The sequence below is a fragment of the Myotis brandtii genome, unplaced genomic scaffold (assembly GCF_000412655.1).
Source record: "Myotis brandtii unplaced genomic scaffold, ASM41265v1 scaffold329, whole genome shotgun sequence".
Lineage (NCBI taxonomy): Eukaryota > Metazoa > Chordata > Mammalia > Chiroptera > Vespertilionidae > Myotis > Myotis brandtii.
Window position 1 is genome coordinate 1,173,100 of NW_005362676.1, and position 14,952 is coordinate 1,188,051.

General features: G+C 43.9%; 1 protein-coding gene across 3 annotated transcripts in view; it reads left to right on the forward strand.

The window, feature by feature from the left end:
* Positions 1-14,952, forward strand: part of CERS3 (ceramide synthase 3) — a 57,987-nt gene that overhangs the window by 15,021 nt on the left and 28,014 nt on the right. For all 3 annotated transcript variants that reach the window (XM_014543609.1, XM_014543610.1, XM_005871087.2), the window contains 2 exons: positions 5,830-6,003; positions 12,978-13,092. In XM_014543609.1, the coding sequence (XP_014399095.1) occupies positions 5,831-6,003; positions 12,978-13,092 (288 nt within the window). In that variant the 5' untranslated portion in view covers position 5,830. The remainder of the gene's footprint in view (positions 1-5,829; positions 6,004-12,977; positions 13,093-14,952) is intronic.

A 14,952-nucleotide genomic window follows, 5' to 3' on the forward strand; every position in this document is an offset into this window, starting at 1 on the left:
TTTGTGTGTGTGTGTGTGTGTGTGTGTGTGCGTGCGCGTGTGTTTATTTCAGAGAAGGGAGAGAGGGAGAGAGAGGGGGAGGAAGGGGAAGAGAGGGGGAGAGAGAGAGAGAGAGAGAGAGAGAGAGAGAGAGAGAGACATCAATGATGAGAATCATTGATGACCTGCTCTTGCACGCCCCACACTGGGGATGGAGCCCATAGCCCAGGCATGTGCCCTGACCGGGAATCAAACCGTGACCTCCTGGTTCATAGGTTGACCCTCAACCACTGAGCCACACCAGCCGGGCAGAAGTTTATTTCTCTTGCATGTAACAGTCCAGGTATCACCGCCCCCCATTTCCAGCTGTCAGGAAAGAAGACAGACAGACACCAGGACAGGCAGCTTGGTCTTTAGGGAGATTACCCGAATCAATTCCTTGCTTGTGTCGCTGACCCAGACCCCACACGGCCACATTTGGCCACAAGGGAGGTTGGGAAATGTTGACTCACGTGACAGGGCAGCCATGAGCCTGGTAAAACTTGGGGGTGAGGGCCTGTGACTAAAAGGCAGAATGAATGGATACTGAGGACATCCTGATACCCCTCGGTGACACCTCTGAGGTGACACCATGCTTTTGTTGCAAATACTCTGAGTTTTTCTGGTTTTTGTCTCTAAGTCTGTTCTGAATTTCTTCAAGGCTTATATTGATATAATTGGAAAATTTAGTATGAGCGAATTACTTAAAGCTGTTTTGATCTTGCTGTAGGTTAATCACTTCTCTACACAAAGCACAGTTGTGTTTGCTTTTCCGCTGCAGTTTTTGCACATTTCCAGGCTTTTATGCACTAACTGAATCATAACTAATGTGCTCCCGAGGTAAGTTGCTCTGGCGCTTGCACTGGCTCATCCATGTGAAGTGGCCCGATTTGAGATGCTCTGAGAAGTAGCATTACACTTGGCTCTGTCTTTGCACCGTGGACAGAAAGCAAGTAGGGCCTCCTGCTTTCCTTCGTGTTTTATCTTAAAGGCATAACCAGTATTTTTGGCCAAGTTCATAGAGTTAGTTTCAAAGAAAACACAAACAGACTCAGTGTAGATAAGCATGTTTAGCTGACCTCTGCTCCAAGTTTCAAAAATCGTTTGGCAACTAAAAAAATGAAGTTATTTGTAGATAATTAAATTAGATAACATTTTTGGCCATAACATCTCTTCTTAATTTTTCAGCCCCAGTAAGTTTCCCATCCATTCATTCAACAAATCCTTAGTTAGTGTCTACTGTGTGCAAGATTTGGGCATGCAGTAGTGGGCAGGCTGGGCAAGGTCCCCACTCTTCTGGGGCTGACTTCTCTCTCTCTCTCTCTTTTTTTTTAAATTTTCACAGTGGGAGGAGGAGGGAGAAAGAGATAGAAACAAAAATGATGAGAGAGAATCATTGATTGGTCACCTCCTGCACGCCCCACACTGGGGATCAAACCTGTAACCAGGGCATTTGTCCCAAGTTGGGAATCAAACCATGACCTCCTAGTTCATAGGTTGATGCTTAACCACTGAGCCACACCGGCCAGGCTTGACTTCTCTTTACCGAGGACCCTGGCCTCCCTGTAGTCTGGCCACCCGACCTCCAAAGCTCTCACTTCCTCTCCGCTCTCCAACCATGTCATCCTCAGGTATTGTGAACGTGGGTTCTAGAATGTCTCTTCCCTTCATACACCTTTACTTGTATTTGACTTGTCTATTTAACTTCTCATTTCTCCTCACTGTCCTCTGTCTGAGTGACGTTTTCTGTTCTGTAGAGACATTTTCTTGTCACTCCTCCACCCGAGAGAGATGTTCTGTAGGGTTCGTTATCTTCTGAGCTGATGGATTTGCAGCAGGCATTATGTGGTAATCACCAGAAACGCCGGAAGCCCCAGCCCAACTAGGAGCTCCTACCTCAGCAAGAGTTCAAGTGCTGTATTTTTATTTTATCTTTTTATTGATTTCAGAGAGAAAGGGGGGAGAGAGAGAGAGAGAGAGAAACGATCAGTGATCAGAGAGAATCATGGATCAGCTGCCTCCTGCATGTCCCCTACTGGGGATTGAGCCCACAACCCGGGCATGTGCCCTGACCAGGAATCAAACAATGACCTCCTGGTTCCTAGGTCAACACTCAACCAGTGAGCCAAATTGGCTGGGCAAGTGCTGTATTTTTAGTACTTCACAAAAATGTTGCTTCAGACAGTGATCAACTTGCGGCCCAGATGGGTTTATTTCTTCATTCCCAAGGTCAGATTTAATGGTGTTCATCCGAGAAAGTGGCTCAGCAGGCTTCCCTCACCCTGTTTGGTTCTGTATCCATGAGGTCAGAAACCAATGACTCAGAAGAACCTACATGAGTTAGAGTGTCTTCCTGCAGACGACTGGCAGTTGGCGTTGAAATAGGGTTTAGACATTTCACAATAATAGCAGGTGGGAAAACACAGCTGGGCTGTGATGCCACGTCCATCACTGACACTTCCCTAAATAGAAATCAATGCAAGCATTTTTCTTGTAAATATTTTTAAAATAGCTTTCAATTTTTTATATCGATAAAAAGTACAAGCGATGGGAAAAGGGAAGTTTGAGTAACTGATGAAAAAAAGGAGTGAATAAATCTGTCTGCTTACAAGAGAATACCAAGCAGAGAGACTGAGGAGCTGTTAACTGAGTTGACAGTTTTTCAGGTGCCAGAAAGGCCTAGAGTTCAGCCAAAGAAATGAAGGTGAGAGATGGGCTGCAAGTTGCATGTGGGAGTCAAACTGTCCAGAAAGTGACCGAGCCACAGGACCCCCCCCCCCCCCCCCCCCCCCCAGTGCACAAATCAAGGCTCAGATTTTTTTAAAGAGCAGTAATGTGTGGGTTTTTGGAAAAATACATGTTTTTATTTATTTTTAGAGAGAGAGGCAAGGGGAGTGATAGAGAGATAGAAACATCAATACTCAGAGAGAATCATGGATCGGCTGCCTCCTGCACGCCCCCTACTGGGGATGAGCCCGCAACCCGGGCATGTGCCCTGACCAGGAATTGAACCTGTGACCTCCTGATTCATGGGTCGACGGTCAACCACTGGGCCACGCCGACTGGGCTGTGGGTTTTTTAAATGCATGTATCTCTCTATCTCAATCCTTTCTAATTCTTTCTCCATCTGGATATTGTTGAAGTATTGCAATACTTAGACAGTTAACACAGCAGGAAGGTATCATTCCGCTCACCGTGTCAGTCGTGGGTTTTGCACCCCACCCAGCATCTTTCTGAGGCTGTATCAGGGAGGCCGCAGCCTCTTTTACACTGAACGACAAGAACAAAAAGCCTTCAGTTAGCAGTAACTGTGAGGGCCACTGTCCGATTTGAAATTTAGAGCCGGGTCAGAAATGGGGGAGGAAGAGAAGAAAAGGGACAAATGGGTACCCAGTGTCAGCAAGATGAGATCAGAGGCTAAACAGGGAGACATGACAGATGCTACAGGCTGCCAGCCCCTCCTCAGTTATCCCAGGGCGTTCCTGCTTCTCCAATATGCTGTAGGAGAAAATCCTAATCCAGGCACTGCTGCTAAATGTAAGGTTCAGGCAGCTGAACTGAGCTGTCAGTTTCAATCAAGAAGGTCGGGAAACGCTAGGTGGCTCAGTGGTTGAGCATCCATCTATGAACCAGGAGGTCACGGTTCAATTCCTGGTCTTGAGCACATGCTCGATCCCCAGTGTGGGGCATGCAGGAGGCAGCGGGTCAATGATTCTCTCTCATCATTGATGTTGCTCTCTCCCCCTCTCCCTTCCTCTCAGAAATCAATAAAAATATATATATTATAAAAAGAAGGTGGGGAAACGAACACTGAGTGTGTCAGCCAGTGCTCTTGGTCATAGGCAATCGTGTCCACCTCTTACCATCAAAACAACGGACTTGATTGGCAGTGACTCACAGCGTGGAAGGAGGGTGGTGGGCCAGACTTGGATGACTAGCAACAAGGAGGTCAGGAAGGCCAACAGGCGGAGAGACAGCTGTATTTTTTAGTAGCTGCTGCCGCTGGACAGCACTGTTGGCTCCAGACTCAAGAGTCCTGAGAACAGCATCCAACTGGCCAAGCCGAGGCATCCCAGGCCGGCCGCCAGCAGATGGGGAACGGTCCACCGTGGCTTGGACAGTGGGAAAGATCATCTCCCTGCTACTGTGAGGGCCGGGTGCTGGCTTCCCCCACATGGCACTTCCGGTGTGCGGGGGCCGGAAAGGTGACTCGAGCGGATGCCAGAGGCAGCGGCAGGGGCCTGTGACCGTGCGACAGGAGAGGTTTTCATTTTGATGAAGTCCAACTTACCTGTTTTATATTTTGTCGTTTTGCTTTTGGTGTCCTACACAAGAAGGCTTTGCCTAACCCAGGGATGGGGAACGTCCGGCCCACGGGTCAGGTAAGGCCCGAGAAGTTATTTGGTTTGGCCCTGCCAAGGCAACTGCAGGAGGGACTCAAAATTTAATAAATCTAGGAGCTGTTTTCCTAGCAACATAAATTTATAGTAAGTGAATTATATTAAGCAAATGATGTTATAAATATCCAAATGGCCCTTGGCAGAGAAAAGGTTCCCCACCCCTGGCCTAACCCAGGGTCACTGAGATCTACTCCTTTAGAATCTTCTACTAGTTCTATAACTTTAGTCCTCATGTTCAGGGCTGGGATTCATTTTGCATTGGTTTTTAACTCTTTTGAAGCAGCAACCATGGATGTTCAGTGGCAGCTCGTGAAGAAAACGTGAATAATGAAGATTTCCTTATTTTTCTCCATTTGAACGGCATTAGGGGCCCACCCTCAACTTCTGAATTCTTTCCGTGTCTATTTCCCTTTCAATGTGTTTGGCTATTGGGTATTGAAGTTACTATGGCTCTCAACACATCCTGATTCATTGCTCACATGTGGTGCGCAGGGCATTATTCAGAGCAGCGACTCCTACGTAATCACCGTAAGCTATTCATTTAACTCTTTACTCAGAACGATAAAGTTTAGCTATTCATTTATTCAGTGAATTATAGATGTTATAATAAATATAAATTAACAAGTATTTATATTTCACTGGACAAATTCACCTGTACTGCCTGGAATCAAATTTTAGGAGTGAGCAAACTTTTATATAGCAATTATTATAACAACATAAAAAAAAAATCTTACCCAGCTGGTGTGGCTCAGTGATTGAGTGTCAAGCTATGAACCAGGAGATCATGGTTTGATTCCCAGTCAGGACACTGATCCCCAGTAGGGGGTGTGCAGGAGGCAGCCGATCAGTGATTCTCTCTCATCGTTGATGTTTCTCTCTCTCTCCTGCTCCCTTCCTCTCTGAGATCAAGAAAAATATACTTAAAGAAATACTTGTTGGCATGGACTAATTGGAATGAATTATAATATGAAGTAAAATGTGCTTGTTCTGTATCTGCTGGAGAAGTTCTTAGGACTCTAGTGAAGATTTACTCATATTTGGAGCTTTGGTGGTGTTGACCTTTGGCATGTTGAAGTTGTAGAGGTTATTTTTCATACCATAGAATCATGCAAGAGGAAAGTGCCTGCCCATAAGAGTGACATGTTGTACAGAAAGTATGAACAGTGCTGTGTTAAACTTCAGTTTGCCCACCGCGGCCAAAATGGTTCTGACGGTATTGGCAGAGCAGTTCTTGTTGACTGCAATGAAGAGATGTGCAACCCATCGTGCAATAATATTCTGTTGTTACCTTCTCCCCCACCCCACCCCATCCCAGAACTGTGTGGTTTAGGCATTGTGAGCCCAGGTTCTCATTGTTATCTCAGCTTTATTTGTCTTGCAGATCTAATGTGTTCTTTTCCTGTCTCTGTAGAATGTTTCAGACGTTTAAAGACTGGTTTTGGTTGGAAAGATTCTGGCTCCCTCCAGCAATAAAGTGGTCAGACCTCGAAGATCACGATGGGCTCGTCTTTGTAAAACCCTCTCATCTGTACATGACCATCCCATATGCCTTTGGCTTGCTCATTATCCGGCATTTCTTTGAAAAGTAAGTATTGCTTGTGTGTCTTTCCTTCCCATGCCCCTGCCTGGTCCCAGCTGTAGAAGAAGAGAGTCCTGGTAAGATCCTTGAAGAATCTGCTGTTCGGAGGTGCAGATCCTGGGAGGCCGTGCACGAAATCAGTGCACACCAACTGTTATCTAGGAGCCGAACAAGTAAAATGAGAAACAAGTGCTTTAGTTGCACAGTGAGAAAATGGAGACCGAGAGGTTAAGTATCACAGAGCTTATTAGTGCCAATGACAGCGTGGGAACTCGGCTCATGTTCCCAGGGCCAGGTCTGTGACAAAGGACACGCACCCCAGAAAGGCAGTGCTGGAGAGCTGTGATTAGAGGGTGCATTATCATTTCCAAATGCCTACAAAATAGCAAATATGGCTCCTTAAAGAGCAAACTTCATCTTGCCTTATTGCAACGTTTATTTTAAAGGTTTATTGAAAGCTTTAATAGCTGGCCTTCCTTCCAGGGTATAAGGAAATCAAAGAAAAAAGTAGAAATTTGCTTTGTCAGGAAAAGCAAACTTCTTTTCTTTCTCTTAATTTAAATAGATATTACTTCCAGCCTTCTTATTAAAACTGCACTAGTGTCATGATAACAGGAGATAAATGTCCATTTGTAATCTCTGTAGCTGTCTCTGTTTCAAAAACCTGTTATTAGCACATTATTTTTTTGGAGCAAAAAGAATATTTGAATGTCAAGAGTTGGAAAAACTTAAGACGAAATCTGATGAAGATCATGTTGTCCAAGACTAACCGTAATGCAGATCATATGTGCATAACCATTTGCAGGGTGCTTATCTCGAGCGTTAGTTTGACCGGCTCTGTTTCAGGGACCGCCCCAAAGGTTTCGGTACAAACAGCAGCTTCCCGTGGGCCCACTATGTGCTTGCTGTTGGGAGGCACCACGAAACCCCAGCTGAGAACATCTGAAAAGGTGCCTCCTTTTTGTCAGTGAATCCTGCTTTTTCCTAGATGTTTGGATTTCTCAGGGAATGCACGCATAAATAAAGTAGGGTTTCGCCCCTGCCTACCACATCGGCCAATGACTCCTCCCTGGTCTGAAGCGTCGCTTTTCTTGCCTCACGTGCCTGGTGCTCTCCGCATCTGGCACCCAGGTCCTCTGCTTATTTGCATTGCAGATTTCCTACCTTTTTGGGTGGACAGCTCCATTTTTTATGTTTTGATCGGGACAGAGAACTAGAAAATTCTTTCGGTTGCCAAAGCAGCGCAGCTGTGGGGGACCAACTTGTTCGTCTTGGTCTTGGCCTCGCCAACAACAATTAGGAAGGCATCCAATCCTCTGTTAATTCCCAGGACCATTCTTGATGCCTCTCAAGGGACTGAGTCAAGTCAGCATCACCTTTATAACTTGAACTCCCAGGAACTCACCCGGAGCTCCTTCCGTTCTGTGACGCTGCAGAGCGCTGAGTGTTGTTCCACTCGTCTCATCGCTCTTCAAGCACTGGCAGTAAGGAAAGGTTAACATGGGAGAGAAAGCATATTTAAAAGCATATATATATCGATTTCAGAGAGGAAGGGAAAGGAGAGAGATAGAAACATCAATGAGAATCTTCGATCAGCTGCCTCCCGCACATCCCCTACTGGAGATCAAGCCCACAACCTGGGGCCACTGGGAATTGAACCGTGACCTCCTGGTTCATAGGTCGCTGTTCAACCACTGAGCCACGCCAGCTGGACGAAAGCATGCTTTTTAAAAAATATATATTTTATTGATTTTTCACAGAGAGGAAGGGAGAGGGATAGAGAGTTAGAAACATCGATGAGAGAGAAACATTGATCAGCTGCCTCCTGCACCCTGCCTACTGGGTATGTGCCCGCAACCAAGGTACATGCCCTTGGCTGGAATCGAACCCAGGACCCTTGAGTCCACAGGCCAACGCTTTATCCACTGAGCCAAACTGGTTAGGGCCGAAAGCATACTTTTTGAAAAATAAGTTATTTTTTTCCCAGGGCTTCTATATCGTTTGTATTAGATTAAACCACTTATGTCATAAATAAAATATTACTGACACCTTGAATTTGAATAGAAACTTATAGTTTAAGAGGTACATAAAATCACTAATGGTATCATCTCAGTGGAGAAAATGAGAGGTACGTGACCTGGCCAAGGTGAAACGGGAAGTATGTAAGGAGGAGATTTGGGACTTGAACCCTCTTGTTATAACATGAGGTTTAGGGTTGTTGGTTTTTTATTTTCCCCATAACTTCTTGGACTTTCACGAGGAACTACCCCTGATGGTCAAAGAGAGTAAATTATTATCTCTTAGGAATACAGAAGACATAGCCTCAAGGGATGATCACAAATGTGAAATTTTCTGAACTCTCTTAAAAATTCATGGAGCCCTAGCTGGTGTGGGTCAGTGGTTAGAGCATTGGCTGGCAGACTGAAAGGTCCAGGTTCAGTTCTGGTCAAGGGCACATACTTCGGTTGCAGGCTTGATCCCAAGCCCTGGTCAGGGCCTGTGCAGGAGGCAACCAATCGATGTGTCTCTCTCACATTGATGTTTCTCTCTCTCTCTGTCTCTTCCCCTCCCTTTCAATCTCTCTGAAAAGCAATGGGAAAATATCCTCAGGTGAGGATTAACAACAAAAAGAAATTCATGTAAATTGGACACTGCGTTTCAGCATATCCTGTGTTTGCCTTGAGTAGGCTTCCTTCTGTTGTCCTAGGAATTGTGACCAGGACTGGTGGTTTGGCTGCTCACTGTTACCCGGTAGTACCAGCCAGGAGCCATTGAACACCAGGAAGTGGCGCCCCTCCCTTTTCTAGCTGTAGAGAGCCAAGTGGAGACAGAGCTGGTACAGGACAAACAAGTCGATTATTTGAAAGTGACCGACATTTGCTTTGTATTTTAGGATTTCCTTTCCTTGAAAATGTTAGTTTGTGGCTTATGGTTGATTGTGTGTGTGTGTGTGTGTGTGTGTCTGGAATTGCAGTTTCTAACTAGTGTGTCCAGACTCTCTGCATTTATGTGTCTCAAGTGTGATGTAAAGGGATCTGAGCTACTCAAATTTAAACACTTGTGGAATAAACATATTATCTCAGAGTAAATTATGTTCCCAGAATAGTCCAAGGCAGGGGTGGAGCTGGGAAAACCAGAGGTCATCGTTTTTCTTTTACTTAGTTGTGCAGTGAATAGATTCCCCACCTTGGTCACTTCTACTCGGCAGCACAGGGCACGGTGGGACAGCACGCCCATCATTCCTTAAGGAAGGGTGGGTGCAGCAATCTACAGGAGTTGAGGAAGGATTGCTAGCCCAGCCGGTGTGGCTCAGTGGTTGAGCATCTACCTATGAACCAGGAGGTCAGGGTTGGATTCCTGTCAGGGCACATGCCCGGGTTGCAGGCTTGACCCCAAGTAGGGGGCGTGCAGGAGGCAGCCAATCCATGGTTCTCTCTCATCATTGATGTTTCTCTCTCTTTCTCTCTCCCTTCCTCTCTGAAATCAATAAAAAAAATATATATTGTTTTTAAAAAAGATTACTACTGTCCTCATTGCAGCGGTCTCTAAATTGGCACCTTAGACGTAAGTGTTACGAGGTTGCCTTGGTCCCGGTATTCTGTTTTCTCAGATGAGACCCTCTGACCAAACTCTGGCCAAAGAGCCTTCAGATCCTCAGGAGCCAGGAGGCGATCCCATGCCAGTGGTCTATTGCTCCTGTTTAGGGGAAGCATTTAAGCCTCATCTGCTTAATATCTGCCTAGGCCTGCCTGCCTTTTGTTCAATAAAATAGTATTGAAAAGAGGGGGGACCTCTGGGATTGCAAGGCTTTTGGCTCACAGGTAACCCAGGCCGTGCCAGGTAAAGAGGGGGCCATTGGGGTATCCGCATGGGGCCGTCTGAAGGCTGGGTTCTGTAATAGTAGCAAACCTAAGAGACCCTCTCCTGGCAGTTAACTCGCTCTGAACCATTTACATGGGAGCAGAAGTCCACGATGTTTTTTTTTTTTCCTCTTGGACTTTTTTTCTACTCCCTATCAATAAAGTGCAAGTTCAGGCAAGCCTGGACATGTTAAAAAAAACAAGGCCGTATTTCTCTTGTTTAAATTAATATAGATATGTTTCTCATATCACCAAGTATGCTGTGGATGTGTGTTTATCCACTGTGTATACTTATCCACATACTTACTCTCACATGACCCTTCGGAGGGAATGTTACACTCATCTGGCTTTGAGATTGGCTGTATTCCCTCACCACATACGTCTTCTTGGCTCAATTCTGCTTTGCTTTTTCATTTTTTTCTGATTTCCTCATTTCTAACATTCGAGGAGATAGCACTGAGTGATTCTGATGGAGAACACTACCGTATTAAACCGTTTTGTATCTGTGTTATTCTAGTAAAAACAATGAGTTTCTTCTCCAGTAACAATTCTCCACTCGTAGGTTGGAGAAATGAACCAATTCCACTATTTATCCAAAACCCTGTCAGATAGATTTTTTGAGACTTTGTTAGTTTTAAGAACACATTAGTTTTTGTTTTATCTGGACCTTTTGTGCAGAGGGAGAGATAATTAATCATATTTCCCTAATCATGGCATGCTGCCTTTTGTCTGTGTCAAGTAAGCCCTCTTTTGGTTGATTGATTGGAATTAACTTTTTCACTAATTACCTTTTATCCTCAGTTCCCAGTCCCGTTCCCCTCCCTGCTGGGTTTTCATGTTTGTGATGGCTTTTTGTTTGTATGACCCCGTGAAACACGTGCATAAACATAAACTGTACGCATTGTTGGCTGACACGTGCACGGCGATGAGCCCTCACTCCGCTGCTCCGTTTTCTGAGGATGGCGCTGTGCTTTGTGATGTGGCCATACCGCTCTGTGCGCATCTGGTGCATCATTAGCTTGTGTTCCTCTGTCTCTGACATGCATGGGCCCTTCCCAGGAGCACAGTTCATCTGGACGTTGGACTGGTTTGTACATTTTATCAGATTATCCTAGGAGATTTTTATTCAATTCCTATGGTTGTAAAAAATGAATTGAAGGGCTAACTGATCATTCATAACCAGGACTTCCAGCATTTCATCAAACACAGAAACTCCTCAGTAAGTATAAGCATAGATGGACCTGGCAGAAGATGGAGCCTTTGTTAGAACCGAAGGAAGAATTGGGATCTATTATTATTTTTTAAAAATTAGTTTTATTGAGATATGATTTATATAACAAAGTTCATCCAAAACTTGATGCATTTTGACAAATGTATACAGTCATGTAACCATCACCACAATTATGCCATAGGAGATTTTTATCAGCCCAAAAACTTCCCAGTACCCCGTTTAGTTAGCCTCTTCCCTAAATACTAGCTCCTGGCAATCACTGACATGCTTCTGTCCATATAATTTTGCCTTTCCTGGGTTTCCTATAAATGGAATCCTATGGATTATAATCTTTTGTGTCTGACTTGTTTTTACTTAGCATAGTGGTTTGAGATGTTTGCTGACGTTATTATATGTACTTTTCATTGCTGAGTAGCCTCAGTGTATGGCTACGCCACAATTAATCTGTCCTCTAACTAGTTGATGGAAATGTGGCCATTTACACTTTTTGGCTGTTACAAATAAAGCTGCTGTGAACATGTGAGTACGAGGATTTGTATGGGCATATGCTTTTTTCCTTTTGGTAAATAGCTAAAGTGTCTGCTCTTCAGAAGACGTTATTAATGTTTGTATTTCTGTACAATAGATTATTAGAGAACAAGAAAAAGGAATGAACTCTGAACACATCCAAAAACTGGATGGACCCGAAAGCCACTAGGCCAGGTGAAGGAAGCCACACATGAGCAACCACATACTGTATGAGTACGTTGTATTTAGTATCCAGAGAAGTCAAACTCTAAAGACAGATCAGTGATTGAAAGACAGGGCAGTGGTGAGAGAAAACAGGGATTAACAGTAAACATGCATGAGGAGTCATTGGGGTGAAGAAAATATTCTAATGGTGACGAGTGCACAACTTGGTAAATTTTCTTTAAAAGAGGAGTCATTGGGGTGAAGAAAATATTCTAAAGCTGACTCATGGTGACGAGTGCACAACTTGGTAAATTTTCTTTAAAAAAAAAAATCACTGAATAGTAGCCCAGCCAGCGTGGCTCAGTGATTGAGCGTCAATCCGTGAACCAAGAGGTGACGGTTTGATTCCTGGTCAGGGCACAGGCCCGGGTTGCAGGCTCCATTCCCAGTAGCGGGTGTGCAGGAGGCAGCTGATCGATGATTCTCTTTGACCATTGATATTTCTATCTCTCTCCCTCTCCCTTCCTCTCTGAAATCAATAAAAATATATTTAAAAAAAACAAAAAGAAAAAAAAGACTGGCAATACCAACTGTTGGCAGGAATAGGGAGTAACTGGAAAAAAATGGCAATACCAACTGTTGGCAGGAATAGGGAGTAACTGGAATTCTGGCACGTTATTGGATGGGATGCAAAATGGTACAACCACTTCAGCAAACAATGTACCAGTTTCTCATAAAGTTAAGTAACATACTTGATGCACCACCCAGCAACCACATTCTTAGACCTTTACCCAAGAGTATGACATTTTCTCAAGTTAGAACTTTAAAAAGGAACAGTAATTTCTGTAAGATAATATCACCAAATAAAACTTCTAATCTCAAAATATTTATTTTAATCTCTGGGAATCTTAATAAAGCTTTAAGTGGAATGGCTTATCCGAATTCCTGGATCTTTTGTATGAATATATCTGAATTTACATAAAATGGACTTTAGGGAACTGTGCCAGTATTTTATTTTTCAAGATACTGCTTGCATAAAAGGTTTCAAAGTTTGTTCTCCTTGAACTTAAGGCAGATAGCTGTCGGCCGTGGGTAATCCATTGACAACACGAACCAGTGACTGAGCTTTCATTTGGAATCCAAAGTCATCACCTGAGTTCTCTGGTGTCATTGTGGCTTCATTATTAGACTTTGAACTGTCTTTCATTTTTTTGTAGATTTATCGCCACACCTCTAGCAAAGACTTTCGGTATTAAAGAGGAAGTTCGGAAGATTATACCAAACACTGTCTTAGAGACTTTTTACAAACGCTCTACGAGCAAACCATCTGAAGTAAGTTCACATTCTTTATGGGGGATTTAAACATCTTCTTTCATAATGTTTCTGTCATCTGGAGCTTCCCTCATCTGTGCAAGAAATTGGTTCCAGTTAACTGGCGAATGATTTGGTCCATTTGAATTTTTTCTCTATTGATAGGTTTTATAGCATCCCAAGCATAGTATAAAATGGCAAATAAATATCTATATATATAAAAGGCTAATATGCCAAGTGTCCATCCATCCGGTCGATATGATGCGCACTGAACACCAGGGGCAGACACTCAACGCAGGAGCTATCATGACGTGCACTGGCCATTTACAGAGAAATGGCACCGCGGACCTAGCGCCCACAAAGCAACACTTGGCTTCCCGCAAGTGGGACACAGGCCCCGCCATGACCCCAGAGCGACACCCCACCAAATCGCAGCCAACGCTGCTGAGACCCCATGGCGCAACATGCGGCCCACAGCCCAGCCCAGCCCAGAAATAGTTGCTGTCGGCGCTGGGTAATGACGTCACATAGCAACGCCCAGCCTCCTCTCCCTAGTGACGACTAGCATCTTTGCAGTTTCTTCAGCCCAGGAACACGACTTGCTTCATAGCCAGGTGCAAAAATTTCACACTTTAACCAAATGTCTGTGAAGCATTTTCCCGTGCCTCATCTCATTTGATCCTCACAGAAGTCTTGGAGTAGGTAGATAGGAGACTCGGTGGAATCCTATTTTCTTTTCATTAGCTGGAAAACACAGATTTAGAAAGCTTAGAAACTTGACCTGACTGAAAAGAAGTAAGAAATGGTGGACCTTGAAAATGACTTCAGTTTTGTCACTGCACAGAATATAGTCAAACACAGCTGCAGTTATATATTTTACCCTTTGTTCTCCCTGCGTGATCTACAATAATAACCTGCTTCATGTTGGTATTTACTGCTGTGTTGCTGACAATTACCTGAAAGAGAAGTTGGGGTGCTTCACTGGGCTTGGAAAAGTTTATCTAAACCAGAAAGCAGGTCTAATTAAGCAAGTTTTTCTATGTATATAAAGCTCTCACTGGCGCTAATTGCATGCGTGTGTTTCGATCTGTCATTGTTGATCATCGAATTTAGTTGACACTTCTATTATAGAGAAAGGGCAAATAGCGATATTAAACTATTTCTTCTAATTAATTTCCTTTCAATGTGCATGAATTCATGCACTGGGCCACTAGTTATAAAATAACAAATGTGAATAGTTGGACTATTGTGTACAACTCTGATGTTGAACACTTATAATTAATGCCATAACTTGAGTATAAAGATCAAAATTTCATTTTTAATGTTAGGATATAGACAATATTTACTGCTTAAAAAAAGATCACTATGAAGGTAAAGGAGCCCGTAGCTGACAATTTTGATGATTGTGGCCCCATCAATATTCATTCCTTATGAACCTGTCCATTGTGGTGGCTTTTGTGTGAAGGACACTTTATTTTATCCAAGGCCTCAACACACACAGAAATCTGTTGTGCCCCTGCCTGCTCCCTAGAGGTAGAATTTTTAAGAGTCACAATTCTTTTCACGATGCAGGATGTCCTTCTCGAAATGTAGTGTACTACATGTTTATGTATCATAGAAGAAGTTTTTAATCTACTAGTTTAAAAACAATAGTGTCCAGGCAGGTCTAGATTCTTATATATATGGAAACAGCATCGATGAGAGAAATTCATTGATCGGCTGCCTCCTGCACACCCCCTGATTGTTCTGAGCTGAAAGAGTTTTAGGGATTAGGTCGTCCTTTTCTTCATGATCCAGGTAAGGAAGCTAAGGCCTCATAGGAAGAAATGGGATGTCCAAGGTCATGCAGCTGAGTGACCTTGGCTGAATCTGTAGCGGGAA